The sequence below is a fragment of the Ascaphus truei genome, chromosome 20 (assembly GCF_040206685.1).
Source record: "Ascaphus truei isolate aAscTru1 chromosome 20, aAscTru1.hap1, whole genome shotgun sequence".
NCBI lineage: Eukaryota > Metazoa > Chordata > Amphibia > Anura > Ascaphidae > Ascaphus > Ascaphus truei.
In genome coordinates, this window is record NC_134502.1 from 9,201,673 (window position 1) to 9,222,638 (window position 20,966).

The 20,966-nt window shown below is 44.6% G+C and overlaps 1 protein-coding gene across 1 annotated transcript in view; it reads right to left on the reverse strand.

Annotated features, from left to right (window-relative positions):
- Positions 1-842: 842 nt before the first annotated feature.
- LOC142471280 (uncharacterized) overlaps positions 843-20,966 on the reverse strand; it is a 44,393-nt gene continuing 24,269 nt past the window's right edge. Inside the window, exon 2 of the mRNA XM_075578107.1 lies at positions 843-3,177. Within this exon, the coding sequence (XP_075434222.1) occupies positions 1,735-3,078 (1,344 nt within the window). The 5' untranslated portion in view covers positions 3,079-3,177 and the 3' untranslated portion in view covers positions 843-1,734. The remainder of the gene's footprint in view (positions 3,178-20,966) is intronic.

The following is a 20,966-nucleotide window of genomic DNA, read 5'->3' on the forward strand; positions in this document are numbered from 1 at the left end:
ATTATTATTGTTCTACCCTAATAACTAAATACAACAGCCCGTTACACTATTATGGTATAGTGCTGAGATGCTTATATGGCGAGGTGGTACACTTTCTGTTGGTTAGTCCACCTATATTTTATATTATAATACTAATAAAGTTTATTTTTTAATATATTCATCATTACATTATTGGGAGTGTTACAATAGGGGCCACTTTTCTTTACACCTGTTTTCTTGATAGTTATCATTTGTTCAAATGTAATCAGCCCCAGCACCCCAATTACTATTAGACAGTAGACAACAGGATATCCTCACGGAAGAAAACGGAGCACAGCAATGCAGCAATGAGGGAGCTAGATACCGGTATAAAAGTCCTTTATTCCATGGTAGACATCATGGCATGGGATAGGTTAAAAATCTCGAACGCGTTTCAGGCCGTCGCCCTTTGTCAACGTTAGCTCATTACGCTTTGGGAGTCATATACTTTGTGTCTTCTCTCCAGGGGAAAGTTATATACTGTATACTGGGAGGTCAGAGATTTGTTACTGACTCTCACCAACAAAGCACAGTTTTCCCCACATCTTAGGAGATATGAATAGAGACACTGTTCACATATATATTTGCAGAGAGTGGTGTTGACCTGTTCTCCTCATTTAGAGGGTATACTGTATACTAATTGGATGCCTAGAGACTCCCTACAGCTGAGCATGGTGCACTAGGAACGCTGTTTCCTAGTATCCATAAATACTATTAGACAGTAGTGAGAGTGTTTCCCCCTTACCCCCTCCCTTCCATGTATTTCACTTCAGAAAGATAACCACAATTCCTCTTAGGATCATTTAATATAGATGTTGTGCTGAGCAATTCTTCTCCTTACTGTTTATATAACAATTTACATAAAAACAGCAGTCAACAGACACATGACATGACATTTTGTATCTCTTCTAAAACACAAGTGTTACCAAAGTTCCCATTGGGGACCAAACATTTGACTTTAATAAATCATATTGTTTAATTAATTGTTTCTGTCCTCGACAACATTCATATATTCAAAACTCATTTCAAGGTCACAATTAATTGGAATATTGTTTATTAAAGTTGTTATATCATAGCTTTTGCTTTTGTTTATTTCGGTGTCCTCATTAACAATATATTGCACATCTTTTGTTTTTTAAGGAAAATATGGTGACAGGATTATTTGGGGCATCTGAATACTGAGTGGGGAATTCTGTGTGTTTCAGGTACCTATAAAGTGTGATGGAGTTTCAGTATATTTCTTCATAGAAGACAGTATTTAGGACACACAAATCTTTACAAAGATATAATGTTTGAGAATCAGCTCACAGGCAAAGGAAAGATGATCTGTATTCATAATAAATATGTCAGTATTCAGGAATCTAAACAAAATGGAGCCCATGTTAGTTTATTTTATTTATTGCTTATTATCTTAACTATAAATAGCAAATGTACTGCATGGTTTGTGTCAGATATACATTTTCATACTTAGTGAAATACATTAGAAACACACATTATAAACTATGTATTAAAAAATGATCTACAGTATAAGGAACTTCCAACTTATAGTACTTTCTTAAAATGAAGAAACGTCATACAAATTACACACTTACCTTACATTTTTCTAAGTTAATTTATAATAAAAAGGTAAATATGCCACACAATTACAATAAATACTTATTTTCCTAAGTTTAACGAAACCTTTTACAAAAGCCATAATTTTCATATAGTGTCATATTACAATTTATACTTTTCTGTGTGATTTCTCTGATGCCTAACAAATTGTGACCTCCGGGCAAAACATTTCGCACATTCAGAACATATAAATGGCTTTTCTCCTGTGTGAACTCTGTGATGTATAAGAAGATCTGAGTTATTGGTAAAACATTTCTCGCATTCAAAACATACAAATGGCCTTTCTCCTGTGTGAATTCTCTGATGTCTAACAAGATCTGAGTTATTGTTAAACCTTTTGGCACATTCAGAACATACAAATGGTTTTTCACCTGTGTGAATTCTCTGATGGATAACAAGTTTATCGTTATTAGTATAACATTTCCCACATTCAGAACATACAAATGGTTTTTCGCCTGTGTGAATTCTCTTATGTGAAACAAGGTGTGAATTATTGTTAAAACATTTTTCACATTCAGAACATACAAATGATTTTTCTCCTGTGTGAATTTTCTGATGTGAAACAAGGCGTGAGTTATTGCTAAAACATTTCTCACATTCAGAGCATACAAATGGTTTTTCTCCTGTGTGAATTCTCTGATGTATAAGGAGATCTGAGTTATTGGTAAAACATTTCTCACATTCAAAGCATACAAAAGGTCTTTCTCCTGTGTGAATTCTCTGATGTCTAACAAGATCTGAGTTATTGGTAAAACATTTCTCACATTCAGAACATACAAATGGTTTTTCTCCTGTGTGACTTCTCTGATGTATAATAAGTTTAGCGTTATTGGTAAACCATTTCCCACATTCAGAACATACAAATGGATTATCTCCTGTGTGAAGTCTCTGATGTGTAGCAAGATCTGAGTTATTGGTAAAACAGTCCTCACATTCAGAACATACAAATGGTTTTTCTCCTGTGTGACTTCTCTGATGTATAAGAAGATATGAATTCCTGCTAAAACATTTCTCACATTCAGAACATACAAATGGCTTCTCTCCTGTGTGTACTCTCAGATGTCTAACAAGAGCTGATTTATAAGAGAAGTGTTTTCCACATTCAGAGCAAGACAGTGTCTCTTCTTTGTGAATTGTCTGATGTTTAACAAGATCTGAGTTACAAATAAAGCATTCCTGACATACAAAGCAGTTATACAGCATCTCTGAGGTGTGTGTTCTTTGGTGAGTTCTATAAACGAACTCATTTTGAAAGGTTTTAGCACATTCACAGCACTTATACATCTTTACTGACAAGTTCTTGTAAATGTTCCCTGCATTAGTGATTCCTTTGTTACACTTTGTAATATGAGTAGATGAATATTCTGTCCCTGTATGTTCTCTGAGTGTATACATGTGGGAGTCTGTGAGATTTCCTTCTTCTTGCAAGGTTGATTTATTAGCCATAATTCTCACTGATTTTCTCTCTCTTTCTTGGTGTATTTCGGCTTATGCGGTTTACTTCTTGATGACTTTGTGCAATAGAAGATATCAGTATTATCCAATCTGGTGAACAAAACAAAAAAGATTTACTTCCGGGGTATTTCTGATGATAGATAGATCAGCTGGAAATAAATGCACTATAATTAAGTTAATTTATTTATATCTGTTTGAGCATTTTAACCTTTGAATGTCACAGGGGTCACAGCACCAGATTGCCACTGCCCATCTGTCACTCATGATCACATGATCACTTTATCACTGATGACGGAATGGAAGAAGTCATCCCCCTTCCATTCCTAATCTGTAGATTCTATGGAGCGCAGTAAAATGAGCATGCTATTTTTGACATCACTATGTCATTGAGCCCCTGGAGTGCCAGACCCTAAAGAGACACCGTACACATGGTAAAATGTTCATTCAATCTGGAATACAGTAAACTCTTTACAGGATCAGTGCAGAAAACAATTAGCAATTCCAATAAATTTTAAATGTTCTCAGCTACTTTATCATGATAATGTTCTGTGTGCCCCAGATTTACAGTAGCACATATTTTACTTTGAGGATCTGAGTTTCTCACCGGAGTTACTGTATATACTGTACAAGTTAAAATCAGGAATTTAATGCATCACATACATTTCCATTTTATAATGGGAATGGTAAACTTTAAAAAAGGGCATTAGAAATTCTTAGCAGATACACTTATTTGGGATCAAGTCCCTTTGTATGAAATATGTTTCTTCCATGAGCACCCACCACTAAAGTGTGTTGATGTGACTATGATGTCACCCTTTTATTTATTTAGTTATTTTTACTCACCTCTGCTTCTTTTTTGTTCATGTTACATTTTGGATTTGGTCTTGCCCATTTTAGAGGATGCAATTTTCTCTTAGAGTCCTAACGTCATTGCTTATTTGAATTGGCACTATTAGGTCCCTTTTTTTAGACTGGGACATCCTAATTGTTTAGAGTTTATATGCAGGAATTTCCTTCTCCTAACACTTTACAACAGCAGTGACACCTTTACATGCAGCTCTTCTCCTTGCCCAATTTTAGGTGTCACATTGACGCATCCTCTATATATTATAGGAGATACGTATAATGAAAGAGTTTGTAACATGACGCTTTTTTTTATACACACGTACAAAAAAAATATAGAACCAGATTAAAATATGTGAAGGCAACAGGTGAACACTGTGAAATAGACGGTCCAAAGTCATTTAACCCTTGGAAAATATTTTTTTCATGAATAAGAAGCTAATTTCAGCCTTGTGAAACTATGAAGTTTTGTAACCAAGGTATTGGAGACTAAGCTCCCAAGGCCACCTGGTTTGGTTGGTTATGACACTAGGTCCTGTCCTTCAGAAAGTAACCGATAGTTTCCCTGGCCCTGTATGTGATTGCACAGGCACCACGTCTGAAGAAAGCTTTAGATAGACACTCCCTGTCACATCAGGCTGACTTTCTGTTTTATCAGAAGTAGGAGAAGTCCTTGAGAAGCAGTTATATTATTTGTCAATGGGATCCTTTCTTCCCTGCTATCAAAAATATATGCATGTGAAAAACATGTGGATTAGAGTACAAAAAAATAAGTAATATACAAATAGTAATATATATACAGTATATATATATATATATATATATAAATATATACAGTATATATACATAGATCAGCCCCTGACGAAGCCGAAAGGAGAAACGCGTAGGGCGTGGTTTTGAGACAACTGAGAGTGAACACAGGACATTCGGGAGTAGCAGACAGCAGTTAACAGCTGTTTGGCAGTGATCTGTACCGGTATACTTCCACGGTACATGTTTTTATCAAAGAGGATTGGGACGCAGATCCACACAGTGAGCCGGGGGATTTGGACGAAAATCTCGCGAGACGGAGTGACGTCATCACGCCATCACGTGCTGCCGGACGGCCACGGAGGACGAGAGCAGTCAGAGGAGCGGGGAAGTCCACAGATTGTCGGGACTGACACTAACAGAAGGGAAAGAATACTCTGTACCCCTGAAGTAGCGTGAGTACTACTGGCACATTAGGTGAAGTTAGAGAGACGCACGGCCCCTTACTACGGGTCTCAAACCAACGGAGCTAATATCCTGCCCTTAGAGGCTTTGGACACTATTTGGAGTGCACTTTAAAAGTGTCTCTTTACCTCTGGCAGCTGGCCATAACACTCTAAGTGGTCAAAAGGACATCGTATAGGAAAACAACAAAGACTATTTATAGATCTACGGATACCCACCCTTGATGAGTGTGAGATGCTCTAAATTCTCAAAAGTTTTTATGATAACTCACAAAGTGTGAGTATTTTACCTATTGTCATTTTTTAACTAATTTTAAAATAAACTGTGTTACACAATGTGTGTGTCCCACTTCTCTTCCTACATGTGATACTACGCACGAGATTACGCTTTCTGCGGATGAGATGCTGCTGGATGTTCCAGATTTTTCATAATTGTTCCAGATCCCAGAGTGGATACAAGGCCTGATTATATCTTACACACTAAGTGCATATCTTACCCTCTGGCGGTGAAATTGTTAGAACGTATTACCCTATGTTTGTTTTTCTTGTCTCCACTTGCACCTACAGTAGGTCATTCTTTTTGGGAAATCTTTCTGTTACCAGCCCGTGGAGCGGTAGACCGTTTGGCTGCAGACTAAGTCAGGGAAAGTTAGATTGTGAGGTACTATACCCTCCAGTATATGTGGTAATTATATCATTTGTTAATCTCTGTGTGATTGCGCTTATTGTATTTTTCTGTTATATATATATATATGCAAATACAACTGTATGCTCATCTGCATGTCTTAGGCAGGTCTGCAACCCCACCTTTCACCATTATCACCCAGCAAGGGATTCTGGGAAATGACATGCAAATGAGCACGCAGTGTCACTTTTTGCTTCAAAAACCATTTTTAACATGGTTCCCTATAGGCTTAAGCTTGCTGCATGGTCACAGCTTTGAGCACAGCCAGGGTTAAGGTGCATACCCAGAAAACCACCCACAGACAGCTGTTTCGACCTTAATGTGTCTCATCAGTGTGGGGTTGATTAACTGGGTATGCAAAGAAGCTATGGGATAGGGTATACCATAATACTGAGTTAAGTTATGGTGAGTGAAAAAAGTGACAAAAACCCTCCACAGGAAAGCAAATATGCAAATACAACTGTATGCTCATCTGCATGTCTTAGGCAGGTCTGCAACCCCACCTTTCACCATTATCACCCAGCATAAAGCACTTCCACTGCAGCAAGGGATTCTGGGAAATGACATGCAAATGCGCACGCAGTGCCACTTTTTGCTTCAAAAACCATTTTTAACATGGTTCCCTATAGGCTTAAGCTTGCTGCATGGTCACAGCTTTGAGCACAGCCAGGGTTAAGGTGCATACCCAGTATATATATATACATACACACAAACACAGTTAGGTCCGGAAATAATTGGTCACTGACACAATTTTAATAATTGTAGTTCTGTACGCCACCACAATGGATTTGAAATGAAACAACCAAGATGCAATAGAAGTGCAGACTTTCAGCTTTAATTCAAGGGGTTGAACAAAAATATTGTATAAAACGTTTAGGAATTGCAACCATTTTCATACACAGTCCCCTTATTTCAGGGGCTCAAAAGTAATTGGACAAATTAACACAATCATAAATAAAATGTTCATTTTTAATACTTTGTTGGGAGTCCTTTGCAGGCAATGACTGCTTGAAGTCTGGAACGCATGGACATCACCAAACTCTGGGTTTCCTCTTTTGTGATGCTTTGCCAGGCCTTTACTGCAGCTGTCCTCAGTTGTTGTTTGTTCGTGGGTCTTTCTGCCTTAAGTTTTGTCTTCAGCAAGGGAAATGCATGCTCGCTCGGGTTGAGATCAGGTGATTGACTCAGCCATTGCAGAATATTCCACTTCTTTGCCTTAAAAAACTCCTGGGTTGCTTTCGCAGTATGTTTTGGGTCATTGTCCATCTGTAAAGTGAAGCGCCATCCAATCAACTTTGCTGAATTTGGCTTAATCAAAGCAGACAATATATCCCTATACACTTCAGAATTCATCCGGCTGCTTCTGTCTTGTCACATCATCAATAAAAACTAGTGACCCAGTGCCATTGTAAGCCATTGTAAGGAATCCACTACTGGCTTTGACTTTTGCCTTGCAGACCTGTGCAGTTGCAGGCTTCCTCTGGCAATCTATGGCACAGGTGCTGCCTCTCATTGCAGCTTCTGCCCTGTGCTACTTCATTGGAGGAATTCTCACACACCCTCCTCCTGTGATTGGATCTCCGCCCTTTATATTCTAGGCGTTGGCTCTGAACCAGCGCCGAGCATAAACTATTCCTACCTCTATGTTACTGTCTCTGCCACAAACCACCCCAGGCCTCTCTCCTAGCGTTCTTACCTTCCAAGTTCCTGAGTATCCAGAGGCCTGGTCCTGGACGTCTGTGCTGAAGCGTTGTTGCCAGCACTGGCCTGCTGCTATCTCCTTGCAGTGGCCTACCCCGGACGTCTGTGCTGAAGCGTTGATGCCAGCACTGGTACTGCTGCATTCTCTCCTAGCAGTAGCTACCCTTCCTGTCCTGTGGCCTGCTGCTATCTCCTTGCAGTGGCCTACCCCGGACGTCTGTGCTGAAGCGTTGATGCCAGCACTGGTACTGCTGCATTCTCTCCTAGCAGTAGCTACCCTTCCTGTCCTGTGGCCTGCCGCTATTCTCCTGTAGTGGCCTATCCTGGACGTCTGTGCTGAAGCGTTGATGCCAGCACTGGTACTGCTGCATTCCCTCCTAGCAGTAGCTACCCTTCCTTTCCTGCGGCCTGCTGCTATCTCCTTGCAGTGGCCTGCCCTGGACGTCTGTGCTGAAGCGTTGATGCCAGCACTGGCCTGCTGCTATTCTCCTGCAGTGGCCTACCCGGGACGTCTGTGCTGAAGCGTGTTGCCAGCACCGGTACCTGCTGCATTCCCTCCTAGCAGTGGCTACCCTTCCTTTCCTGCGGCTTGCTGCGATCCTCTTGCAGTGACCTGCCTTGGACTTCTGCGCTGAAGCGTTGGTTCTTCCCGACGCTGCCCTGCGGTGAACTTCGGCCAGCCTGCTGTCTCCTCCTGCTGAGATCGGCGTCATGGGCCGAGGCCGCTCCTCGCGCAGAAGCCACCCCCGCGCTCACGCTCCTAAGCTGAAGCGGGGAAATCCTGACTACCTGTTGCCGAACTCCTGCTTCCATAACGACGATGCTGCCTTCTCCAATCCTGACCCTGCGATGTACGACTACGAACTGCGCACTCCGGATCAGTCTGCGTGGACTCAGGTCGGTGATTATATAACCCCACCTCAGCCCCGCGGTCCGGTCCCGGTTTGTGGCGAGCATCGGCGTAACAGTATGCTCGGCCCGTTAAAACCGGACCGCGCCGTGGCGGGGGATGGCAATTTTCCAACTGAAGTTATGTCCCGTCCTGCGTATCAGTCCCACTATGAAGGCCAGTATTTGTGTGAAGTAATACCCCTGATGGATGAAATGTTTACCTATGAAGGTTTAACCCCTTTGCAAAGACAATGCCGTTGTGATCTCTTTATTAAGGCTTACTGTATCCTGAGCTTAAAACAGTCTCTAGCCGAATGTATTCGCTCCCCTGATTCCCCTTTAACCTGGGATAATGTGAACCCTATGGAACTGGCCGACGCCCAAGAGGCAATCTATGCCCTGGCCTCATCACTGGACATTCATCTAGTAGAACAGAGCGCCCTCCTCATGTTGGCTCAGTCTCAAGATACACTCCATGTATTTTCCTCAACACTAGACACTCACATAATAGAACAGGATCCCCTCCTTGCCAGCTATGCTGCTGCTTGGCAGATTCTCTGTGCTACCAGTCCTGTTACTAAACCTGTGGGGTTACCTCTCTCTCCTAAGAATGGTCAAACCATTTCTCTGTCGCTGCCCGCTAAGGAAGAAGCTGCCACGCTCCCTAATCCTGAGTTAACCTCCCTAAGTTCTGTCCCTGAGGTTATTTCGGTCTTAACCCCTGCTAGTCAGGCTTATGCGTTCCCCACTGTAAATCCCTGCAGTACCCAGGTCAGTGTGTCTTCCCTAGCACCAGAGAATGAATCCTGTTTGCCCTCTTTTCCTAAACCAAAAATTCTAAGCTCTGTTTCCGAGGTTTTTTCTGTATTAACCCCTGCTAGTCTGCTCTGTGAGGTTCCTACTGCTAACCCTAGTATTCCGCAGTCTAATGATAGGTTCCTAGGGCAAGAGGCAGAACCCCCTATGACCCCACTCTCGGAGACTAGCTTCTATTTCTCTGATTCTCAGGTACAGAGTAATTTAACCCTTGGGGTTTTTCCTATGTTAACCCCTGCAGGTCAGCCCTGTGAACCTTTCTTGGTAGATCCCTTTAGTTCGTCAGTCAGGGACACCTCCTTAGCCTCAGAGGATCAACCCCTTTTGTCCTCTGACTCGGCTAAAATTCTCGGGGCTATGCCCCCTGAACTTTCGGCAATAATACTGGCTCCAGTAAAAAGTATTCTGGAGCCGTTTGTTTCTCTAAACCTGTTCGCAGAATCCCTACTCCTAGGTATTTCACTCACCACGTCTGCCACTCAGAGAGCTGAGACCCCTGCTTCTGAGCATAGACCCCTTTTCGTGGAATCTGTTGTCGTTTCTGAAGTCCCAGACACTCTTTCCCAAATACCCACTTCAGAGGCCAGCACAGTCGTGGTTGCCCCACTTGCACTGTCTGAGTTCTCCTTTTCCCAAATCCTAGGGTTTAAAGCGAACAGTACATATTATTCTCCTTTCCAAGTGACCCCTTCTGAGATCAGCGTATCTGCTGTTGCTCCCTCAGTACCATTAAAGTTAGGGCCCTTCTTTTTGAATGATCAGCCTTTCAAGTTTGAGACTCCCTTTATCCCTGACTTTGTAAAACTGCAGTCCCTTCTCACTGTAGTTAAAAGTTCTCCAGCAGCCGCTGAGTTAAGCTTTGCCGCTGCCAAATCTTCTGTTATAGAAGCAACCTTGCCTAGCTTACTTCTGTCTGCCCTATCTGTGATGCCTATCACCTTTACTAAAATTTCTGTTTTGCAAGGTATTTCTCCTAGTAAATCTGTGATACCTGCCATTCCTTTAATCAGTTCCAAAACCCCTGTCACTAAGTCTCCCATGGAGTCTGATGCCCTCACTAGGGATTCTCAGGGACCCAATTCTGTAACAAGCAAGATGTCCCTTGTGTCTGTTGGAGAGTTTACCCCAGTTTCTCTCACGGATCATGCCACAGCCTCCGGGATGATTAAAAATGACTTTAAGTCTGGGATGCCCATTCCTGTAATAATACTGTTTCACGCTGATTCGCCCACAGTATTCGGGGTATCCACTACTGACTGTATGTCTACTACCACGAACTCAGGGGTATCGCATTTGGAACGTTCCCTTTTTTCAGAAGATCCCGTCTTTAAAATGGACTTATTTTTCTCTGTGTCTTCCACAATACTTGGGGTACTTGCTATTGACTGTCCTGTCCCAAAACTAGGGTTACCTCTCAAAAAGGTGCCTGGAGCTACCGATGTTAAAGACCCTATGTTTAAAACAGTAACAATTTGCATTGCTTCTCCCACAGTATCATGTGAGACCTGGGTACCTGGGACCTCCACTCCGAAGCCAAGCTCTAGTTCTCTGTCTTCTTTCTCTGTGTTGGAGGCACCCAGCTTTAACCCCAAGACTTTTTTCCCTAAGGTTGATGCACCGCTTAACCGCCTGCCTTGTTTTTTGGATAAAATCTGTTTTCTCACCTTTCAAACAGACTCCTTACTCGCAGGTCTCTGTGCGGTGCCCAAAGTGCCCAATCTGTATGGCAATTGGCCTCTCCCTAAGACGAAGACACCCTTACTGGACCTCGTCGCTTTACCTGAAGCGTCCGTTCCTGTTCTCTATGGGTCCACTATGGGTATAGACATGCTTATTATGTCCTTCGCCAAGGCCACAATTTCGGATTTGATTCTCTCTAAAGATCACAAACCAAAGGAAGCGGATCCTTCTTCAACTGCCAGTACCATGAGTTGCATACACACTGCTACAGACTCTCGCAAATTGCTTGGGATAGCAACCCTGCTTGGTATCAAAAGTACCGCTGCAATAGTGTGTAGTGAACCCTCCCGCCCCATTCCCTTGCTAACCACCACCCGGAATTCCTTGGAAGCTAAAGACTCTCGCAACTTCCTCCGTGCTGATTTCACCAAAGACATTGCCTTCTCTGAAGGTCCCTCTGCCATTTTTGTCCGACAATCTGTGTCCTGTGTCCCGTACTCTTGGACTATTACTATGCACCGGACACCTGGCTACCGTCCTTCCGATGTTCCCATTCCGGAGCCCTCAGGTCCCATTGTCCATGTACCAAGAACTGCAGTACCACCGCTGTCTTTCATGGCACTCGCCAATGTACATCTGGATTGTGGACCTAATTCTCGCCGGAGACACTTCAGAAACAACTCAATGTCTCCCAGACCTATGAATGGTCCTGTTCACCCAGGCTTTTCACCCAGTGGTGGGGGTACTGTAAGGAATCCCAACAAACTATGGGCTTTCAACGCCACCTCTCGCCTAAGGAGGTTTAGGAACAATTCCATGTCCCCCAAATCTGTGATGGATCTTGTTCGTCCGGAGGTCTCACCTGAAGGGGGGGGTACTGTAAGGAATCCACTACTGGCTTTGACTTTTGCCTTGCAGACCTGTGCAGTTGCAGGCTTCCTCTGGCAATCTATGGCACAGGTGCTGCCTCTCATTGCAGCTTCTGCCCTGTGCTACTTCATTGGAGGAATTCTCACACACCCTCCTCCTGTGATTGGATCTCCGCCCTTTATATTCTAGGCGTTGGCTCTGAACCAGCGCCGAGCATAAACTATTCCTACCTCTATGTTACTGTCTCTGCCACAAACCACCCCAGGCCTCTCTCCTAGCGTTCTTACCTTCCAAGTTCCTGAGTATCCAGAGGCCTGGTCCTGGACGTCTGTGCTGAAGCGTTGTTGCCAGCACTGGCCTGCTGCTATCTCCTTGCAGTGGCCTACCCCGGACGTCTGTGCTGAAGCGTTGATGCCAGCACTGGTACTGCTGCATTCTCTCCTAGCAGTAGCTACCCTTCCTGTCCTGTGGCCTGCTGCTATCTCCTTGCAGTGGCCTACCCCGGACGTCTGTGCTGAAGCGTTGATGCCAGCACTGGTACTGCTGCATTCTCTCCTAGCAGTAGCTACCCTTCCTGTCCTGTGGCCTGCCGCTATTCTCCTGTAGTGGCCTATCCTGGACGTCTGTGCTGAAGCGTTGATGCCAGCACTGGTACTGCTGCATTCCCTCCTAGCAGTAGCTACCCTTCCTTTCCTGCGGCCTGCTGCTATCTCCTTGCAGTGGCCTGCCCTGGACGTCTGTGCTGAAGCGTTGATGCCAGCACTGGCCTGCTGCTATTCTCCTGCAGTGGCCTACCCGGGACGTCTGTGCTGAAGCGTGTTGCCAGCACCGGTACCTGCTGCATTCCCTCCTAGCAGTGGCTACCCTTCCTTTCCTGCGGCTTGCTGCGATCCTCTTGCAGTGACCTGCCTTGGACTTCTGCGCTGAAGCGTTGGTTCTTCCCGACGCTGCCCTGCGGTGAACTTCGGCCAGCCTGCTGTCTCCTCCTGCTGAGATCGGCGTCATGGGCCGAGGCCGCTCCTCGCGCAGAAGCCACCCCCGCGCTCACGCTCCTAAGCTGAAGCGGGGAAATCCTGACTACCTGTTGCCGAACTCCTGCTTCCATAACGACGATGCTGCCTTCTCCAATCCTGACCCTGCGATGTACGACTACGAACTGCGCACTCCGGATCAGTCTGCGTGGACTCAGGTCGGTGATTATATAACCCCACCTCAGCCCCGCGGTCCGGTCCCGGTTTGTGGCGAGCATCGGCGTAACAGCCATGCATGCCCATGCCTGCACTTCAAAAGGGGTCTCGCTGAGGTGGTGACCCCCAGACTCACGAAGTGTCAGGGATACAAAGGCCCAGAAACCCATAATGTATACACGGCCGGCATTCTGAATCATAACAGATACCAAGTCATTGACACATCTGGGCTAAATCTCAGATGCGCCAAGGTATCGGTGTATCCCAGGTATGCTAAGTGGTATGGGGGTCTAACTAACCCATGCGCTTTGCACACCGGAAAGCCTTTTTGCCGGTCTTATGAACTGTGGGCAACATGGCCATTGGTGGGTTAAATTGTTCCCACAAGAGGATTGGGTCCACATGTTAGAGATAGCCTTGGCCAGTCTATAACTGCGGCTCCCAAGGTATCCCCAGGGTTGATCGTGATTCTTGATCCATGATGTGAATAGACAAGACTTTGTTCCAGCACAGCGGCAACCGGTCCCAGAGAGAAAGGGTTAATAACAACGTAACTAAGGATTTGCCCCAAACTTCGGAATTTGTTAGCCCTGGTGACTCTTGAACAAATTCTAACGAATCTCTACGAAATTCTTTGAGGTGGCTGAGTTATTAGATCGGCAACTTGCGATCTGGCCACGGGACCTTTAAATCAAGACTGCATTTCTTGCGCTTGCAGGCAAAGGACAATTTATTTCGTTCCCTTATCCCAGTAAGTGTTTATTTATTTTTATTTATTTATAAAATATTTTACCAGGAAGTAATACATTGAGAGTTACCTCTCGTTTTCAAGTATGTTCTGGGCACAGAGTAAAACAAATAATACATGGTTACAAGTACAGTTACATAAATGAACAAGGTATACATTATATACAAGACATTGCGTGCACAGTTAAAGAAAATATATATTATGAGCGTATGAAACAGTTACAGACCAGATTAAAGTGTGAGACAGCGTTAGATTTGAAAGAACTTAAGCTGGTGGTGGATATGAGAGTCTCTGGTAGGTTGTTCCAGTTTTGGGGTGCACAGAAGGAGAAGGAGGAACGTCCGGATACTTTGTTGAGCCTTGGGACCATGAATAGTCTTTTGGAGTCTGATCTCAGATGATAGGTGCTGCATGTGGTAGGGGTGAGGAGCTTGTTCAGGTAGCTGGGTAGCTTGCCCAGAAAGTATTTGAGGGTGAGACAGGAAAGGTGAACTTTGCGCCTAGACTCTAGTGATGACCAATCTAGTTCTTTGAGCATTTCGCAGAGAAGTGTTTTTTTAAATGTATTCTGCAGATGACGTGTGTTTGTCTATTAAGGAAATAAATCACAATTTATTTTGCAACTTGTTCTGTTCAATCGAGTACCCAGAAATATAAATGTGTTGGTAAAGTTGGTGTCCATCGTGACAGGGTTTTAAATAACTGGTGGCAGCGTGTGGGATACTGATTGAACCAATACTATAGTCTCCTGTGGGATTCTGTAGTATAGTGAGGACCTCGTTGCTTGCGAGCTCCTCAGACAAGTAGCAACTGACAAACACTTCTAAAGAGCATGAGAGACTTCACTGTCCCTTTACCCATACCCCGAAGCCACCATGAGAAACCACTGAGAGAAGGTCGTGGAGAGATGTGCGGGTATGGTTTACCGACAGATGGGTGGTCAAAGGTACAACTGGAGGAGGATTTGGAGCGTCATGAGAACCGCATGGTCCTACCAGATGGGCAAGACCCCGTAGCTGCTGGGGTCGCGGCTGCTATTCACCCCGGAGTGCAGGAGGTCCCTCCAGCTCCGGGGCTGCAAGGACATGAGGAGAGTGCTAGTGACCCCCCGGTCGTGGGTGGCATGGCACCAGGGGTTGCGGACGAAGAAGCAGCTGCGGCTGCCAAGCGTGCCATCCCTGGTCTCACTACACTTCTAGCTACATGGGGAACAGGTGTTAGCACTGCGGAGCGGGTACAGCTCCTAGCAGCAGTGCTCGGAAGAACCCACAAATCCTACCTTGAAAACGGGGAACAAGGGCTTTCCCGGGCGGATCATAACAGCTTCAGCAAGTTCGTGGATGGCACAGATGAACTCGATGCGTTCCTGAACGACTTCGAGGCGCAGTGTTCCCGGTTCCGTATTCCAAGAAGGGACTGGATAGTCAGACTGCGACCACTGTTATCTGGCAATGCCAAATGGACTGTGATAGGAACATATGGGTATTAACCCTTGGAGTACCGAGTCTCCAAACCACAGAAAGGTACAGAATCTGCAATCTTCCAATATATTTTGGAGCTGACACCACTAAAATAATAACTTCTGTAGTATTGATGGAGGAAGAGCAATGATGATACAGGCAGTGGGCTGGTCAATCCTTAGAGATACAGCGGAGCCTCTTCAAAGAAAAGACCCCGAGGTAAATCAAAAACCGGTGCCGTTTAGCCTCAAAGCTGCCTGATAGAAATATGGCTTAAAATGTATAGTTCGTTACTCACGATACCCGGTCTGCAAGCTGCTTAGAATGCTCCGGTGGCCATCTTGCTTCCTCGTGGTGTCGGCGTGCTCCTATCCGGAAGTGACGTAAGTAGGGAGGGGATTGGTAACCGTGGTCACAGCACTCCACACAACCAACGCTTGAAAAAGTAAAAAACTTTATTTAAATGCTACAGTGAGCATACAAGCACCACTCTGACGCGTTTCGTCTATAGAAAGACTTTTTCAAAGAGTGAATATCCCCACGAATACCGGAACTTATATAGGAAATGACGCTTGTCAAAGGTACCTCCCTAATTGGCAAGGACCTCCCATTAAACTAATAATATTAAAGTCAAAACGTCATTCCCTTAAAGAAACCAGGTACTTAAACCCCACATATACTGTTAAAAAAATTGCATTAATTACACAGATTACATAAACTAGGATTAAAAACAAAGAATTAGTAATGCTCACTGATATACATAATCAAATAATACATGAACAACTTAGAAGCAGACTTATTATTACTTACAGAAAAAGAGAATGATGTGGATCCACTATCTCTGATTACCAATTGAATGTTATCATATAATTATACCATATGTATCATATATTATTGCACATATGTGCCAAGATTATAAAGTCTATAGTGTAGTATCCTATCAAATGCAATATAGCGGATACAATATATGCAAATAGAAGTCCATGCAAACATTAATAGTCAGATGGTAATACATAATTATGACTATAATGACAGAATACACCCCGACACTCCCCCTCCGCTCAGACGGCCAGGAAGTGTTTAAGTTCCCACTCCTGGTTGATACCGAGCGGGTGAAGAGTGCGTAAGGTGTATATCCAATACATTTCACGCCGATTAAGCGTGCCTTCCCTATCTCCTCCCCGTATGCCTTGGGAGATATGTTCAAGGGCCATGAATGAAAAATTTGCAATACCACCCCTACTACATCTCGTGAAGTGTCGGGGTACAGGATGTGTATCATCTTTCTTTTTTATAAAACGGACGTGTTCAGCGATACGGGTCTTCAAGGTTCTTTTTGTGCGGCCCACATACCGCATAGAGCACCCGCACTGTAACAAGTAAATAGTAAAGGTAGTATTGCAATTCAAAAATGTTTTTATAACATGACTCTTTTTGTCATCCTCATATTTTATAACCTTAGTGTTGCATGCATACTTGCACATCGAGCAATTTCCACATGAGTAAAAACCTTTGGGTATCCCCCGTATATTTGTATACTCAGATGTTGTGTGAAATAAACTGGGAGACAGATGTGACCCTAATGTCTGAGCCTTCCGATATGTAAACCTAGGGCCATTCTTTACAAATTGAGTTAAATCCTTATCCAGGGCTAATGTAGCCCAATGTTTGTTAATTATATTGCGTATATTTTGCGCCTGGCGGCTATATGTGCTAATGAATAATGGGCATTCGTCGCCATATGTTAAAGATACATTATTTCTTTTTTTCTTTTTCTTCACAGAGAATACTGACTTGTCCATAGACTCAGCTGATTCAAACGCATCTTGGATATTTTTTTGTGTATACCCTCTTGCCAGGAATCTATTTGTTAATTCTTTTGACTGTGCAATAAAGCTATCATCATTTGTGCACAATCTGCGTAATCTTACAAATTGTGCCTTGGGGATACTCTTAACTAATGACCATGGGTGGCAGCTCTTAGCAGAGAGTAGTGTGTTTCTGGAATTTGGTTTACGAAATATTTGTGATTGGATTGTCAGGTCATGATCGATGTAGAGGAGGAGATCTAGAAAACTTATACAATTTATATTGTGTTCATAAGTAAATCTAATGTTTAAGTCGTTAGTATTGAGTGTATTAACAAAGGATTTTAATGATGATTCATCGCCGTCCCATATCATTATGAGATCGTCGATGTACCGTTTAAAGAATACAATATTAGAACGATAAGTGTTATTACTGTGATAAATAAACTGTGCTTCCCAAAAACCCATAAACAAATTAGCGTATGAAGGTGCAAAACTCGTGCCCATTGCAGTGCCTAATAATTGTAAATAAAAACGTGAATCAAATAAGAAATAATTGTGAGTGAGTAAAAAAGTGATAGATTCTATTAAGAAAGTGCAAAGTGAAGTGGATAACTGTGAAGTATTAAGAAAGTGATTAACCGCTGATAAACCGTGTTGGTGCTGTATAATAGAATATAAAGAAACAACATCCAATGTAACCCATCTGTAATGTGACTTCCAGACCACGTCTCCTAGATCGATCATGACATCTGCTGAATCCTTAACAAATGAAGGTAGTTTGAATACCAATGGTTGAAGGTAGCTGTCCACATACCGCGATAACCCATCTCCCAAAGATCCAATACTAGCCACTATCGGGCGGCCCGGCGGGTCCGTCAATGACTTGTGGATCTTTGGAAGATGGTGGAATACCGGAATCACGGGATGTGGACAGCTCAAATAATCAACTTCCTTTTTGTCTATAACATACAGAATTTAAACACTTCCTGGCCGTCTGAGCAGAGGGGGAGTGTCGGGGTGTATTCTGTCATTATAGTCATAATTATGTATTACCATCTGACTATTAATGTTTGCATGGACTTCTATTTGCATATATTGTATCCGCTATATTGCATTTGATAGGATACTACACTATAGACTTTATAATCTTGGCACATATGTGCAATAATATATGATACATATGGTATAATTATATGATAACATTCAATTGGTAATCAGAGATAGTGGATCCACATCATTCTCTTTTTCTGTAAGTAATAATAAGTCTGCTTCTAAGTTGTTCATGTATTATTTGATTATGTATATCAGTGAGCATTACTAATTCTTTGTTTTTAATCCTAGTTTATGTAATCTGTGTAATTAATGCAATTTTTTTAACAGTATATGTGGGGTTTAAGTACCTGGTTTCTTTAAGGGAATGACGTTTTGACTTTAATATTATTAGTTTAATGGGAGGTCCTTGCCAATTAGGGAGGTACCTTTGACAAGCGTCATTTCCTATATAAGTTCCGGTATTCGTGGGGATATTCACTCTTTGAAAAAGTCTTTCTATAGACGAAACGCGTCAGAGTGGTGCTTGTATGCTCACTGTAGCATTTAAATAAAGTTTTTTACTTTTTCAAGCGTTGGTTGTGTGGAGTGCTGTGACCACGGTTACCAATCCCCTCCCTACTGGACTGTGATAGGTACTCAACGCGTGGATGCCGATGACTACGGTCATGTAAAGAGAAAACTACTGACCCAGTATGCCCTGACCCCAGAATCTTACAGGGGCAAGTTCCAGACGGGGGGAGTACTCCCCGGGGAGTCATATAGTACCTATGCCGGTCGGATGGCTCTACACGGGACTCAGTGGGTGGAGGGGAATTGGGTTACAAAATTCCATACCCTGCTGGACTTGTTCTTTCAAGAACAGCTGCTGCAGCAGCTTCCCACGGACGTGAGGGCATGGGTCTATAATCATAAGCCTCCGACCTATGAGGACGCAGCTAAAATGGCAGATGAGTATGTGGCCAGCCGAGTTGTAATGAAGGACCCAGTAGCACCCAAAGGAGCGCTAAGACTACCCCTCAATGGACACACCAGCCTGCAGCAGTGAGCAGTGCACCCAAGGCTGCAGAGTTCAAGCATGAGAGGAGGTGTTACTCGTGCAATAAAGTTGGGCATCTCAGGCCAGATTGTAAGAACCGGGACTGGTCCAAGGGACCCCATCAGGGGAAACGCTCACCAGCTGTGAGGCCGGTCCCCCATGTGTGACTGGCACACACAGAGGAGCCAACTACAGCCGTGGAACCAGCCCACAGAAGGATGACCAGTGGAGAAACTGCACTTGACACCTCGGGACCAGCAGCAGAGAGCGGAGGACATCAGGTTGCTCCAGTCGGGATGCAGCCCAACGATGTCCAGCAGAAGCATCTGCGGAAGGTGACCATCAGAGACCGGCAGGCGGACGGCTTGCTAGACTCCGGTATCACCGTGACTCTGGTTCACCCCGATATGGTGCGGCCAGAGGATTTGCTCCCGGGCACCGGGATGCAAGTGACCATGCCAGACGGAGGCCCGCATTCACTCCAAGTTGCCCGGTTCTTTTTGGACTGGGGTGCCGGACGTGGCATGAGGGAGGTGGGGGTTTTGCCTGGGTTGGATGCGAGGTCTTGATGGGTAACGATCTAGGACACCTTACCTGCGTTTTTACAACTGAGCTGGCGCCTGTTGCAGCGATCACCAGGAGCCGGTCAGCAAGGATTCCAGCAGAACCAGCCCCTGTCCCCCTGCATTTGGGACCCACGGTTCCAGCAGTCTCTGCGGAGACCAGACAGGTAAGCCAGAATCAGTCGCTTGCTGACTCTGATTTACTGTTCCCTGTACCTGTTCCCTCTCCTCCTGACTCAGATGTGACTGGGGGGGGGGGGGGGGTGGCCTGAGTTAGGTGCCCAGTTTAGGGGTGCGGTGCGATCTGATCCCAGTTTGGAGGGCATGACACTGCGGGCGTCCGAGTCTAAGCCAAGCAAGGGATCTGATTACTTCTTGTGGCACCGCGGGTTATATAGAGAGCAAGGGACCACCGGGTTAGATGAGGTATGGACGGGGAAGAGACAGCTTGTGGTACATCGGGAGTATAGGCAGCAGTTGTTGCGGGTAGCCCACTCCATTCCACTAGCGGGGCATCAGGGGGTCGCTAGGATGCGAGTCCGGCTGTGGCAGCGTTACTACTGGCCGGGGGCATCCAGTGAGGCGGCAAAGTTCTGCCGATCCTGTGATGCCTGCCAGCGAGTAGGTAAGGCGCGTGACCGTGTGAAGGCACCCCTGAAACCATTGCCGGTAATAGGGGAACCCTTTCAGCGGGTAACTATGGACCTTGTGGGGCCACTCTTCCCACAACGTCCATAGCTACCCGGGAAGCGCTACATCCTCACGGTGGTGGATTTTGCCACCCGGAACCCTGAGGCGGTAGCGCTTGCCATTATTGATGCAAGGGCAGTAGCTAAGGCTCTGTTAACCATTTTTTCTAGGGTAGGTTTCCCTAGTGAGATCCTAACCGATCAGGGGTCTCAATTCATGAGTGAATTGCTCCAGTGTCTCTGGGATGTGTGCGGGGTGAAGCACCAGCGCACGACCCCTTACCACCCCCAAACCAACGGACTATGTGAGAGGTTCAATGGTACCTTGAAGCAGATGCTGCGAACATTTATATAGGCAGCGGGAAAAGACTGGGAGATTCACCTGCAGCACTTGCTGTTTGCATACTGAGAGGTACCGCAAGAATCTACAGGCTTCCCTCCATTTGAGCTGCTATATGGTCGCAGGGTACGGGGACCTATGGACCTATTCCGGGAGGGATGGGAAGGGGAGACTACCAATACTGATGCTTCTGTGCTTTAGTATATGATAGATCTCAGAGACCGGCTAGAGATGCTCATGGGGTTGGCGCAGGACAAGCTCAGGGCTGCTCAGACCAAGCAGAAGACTTGGT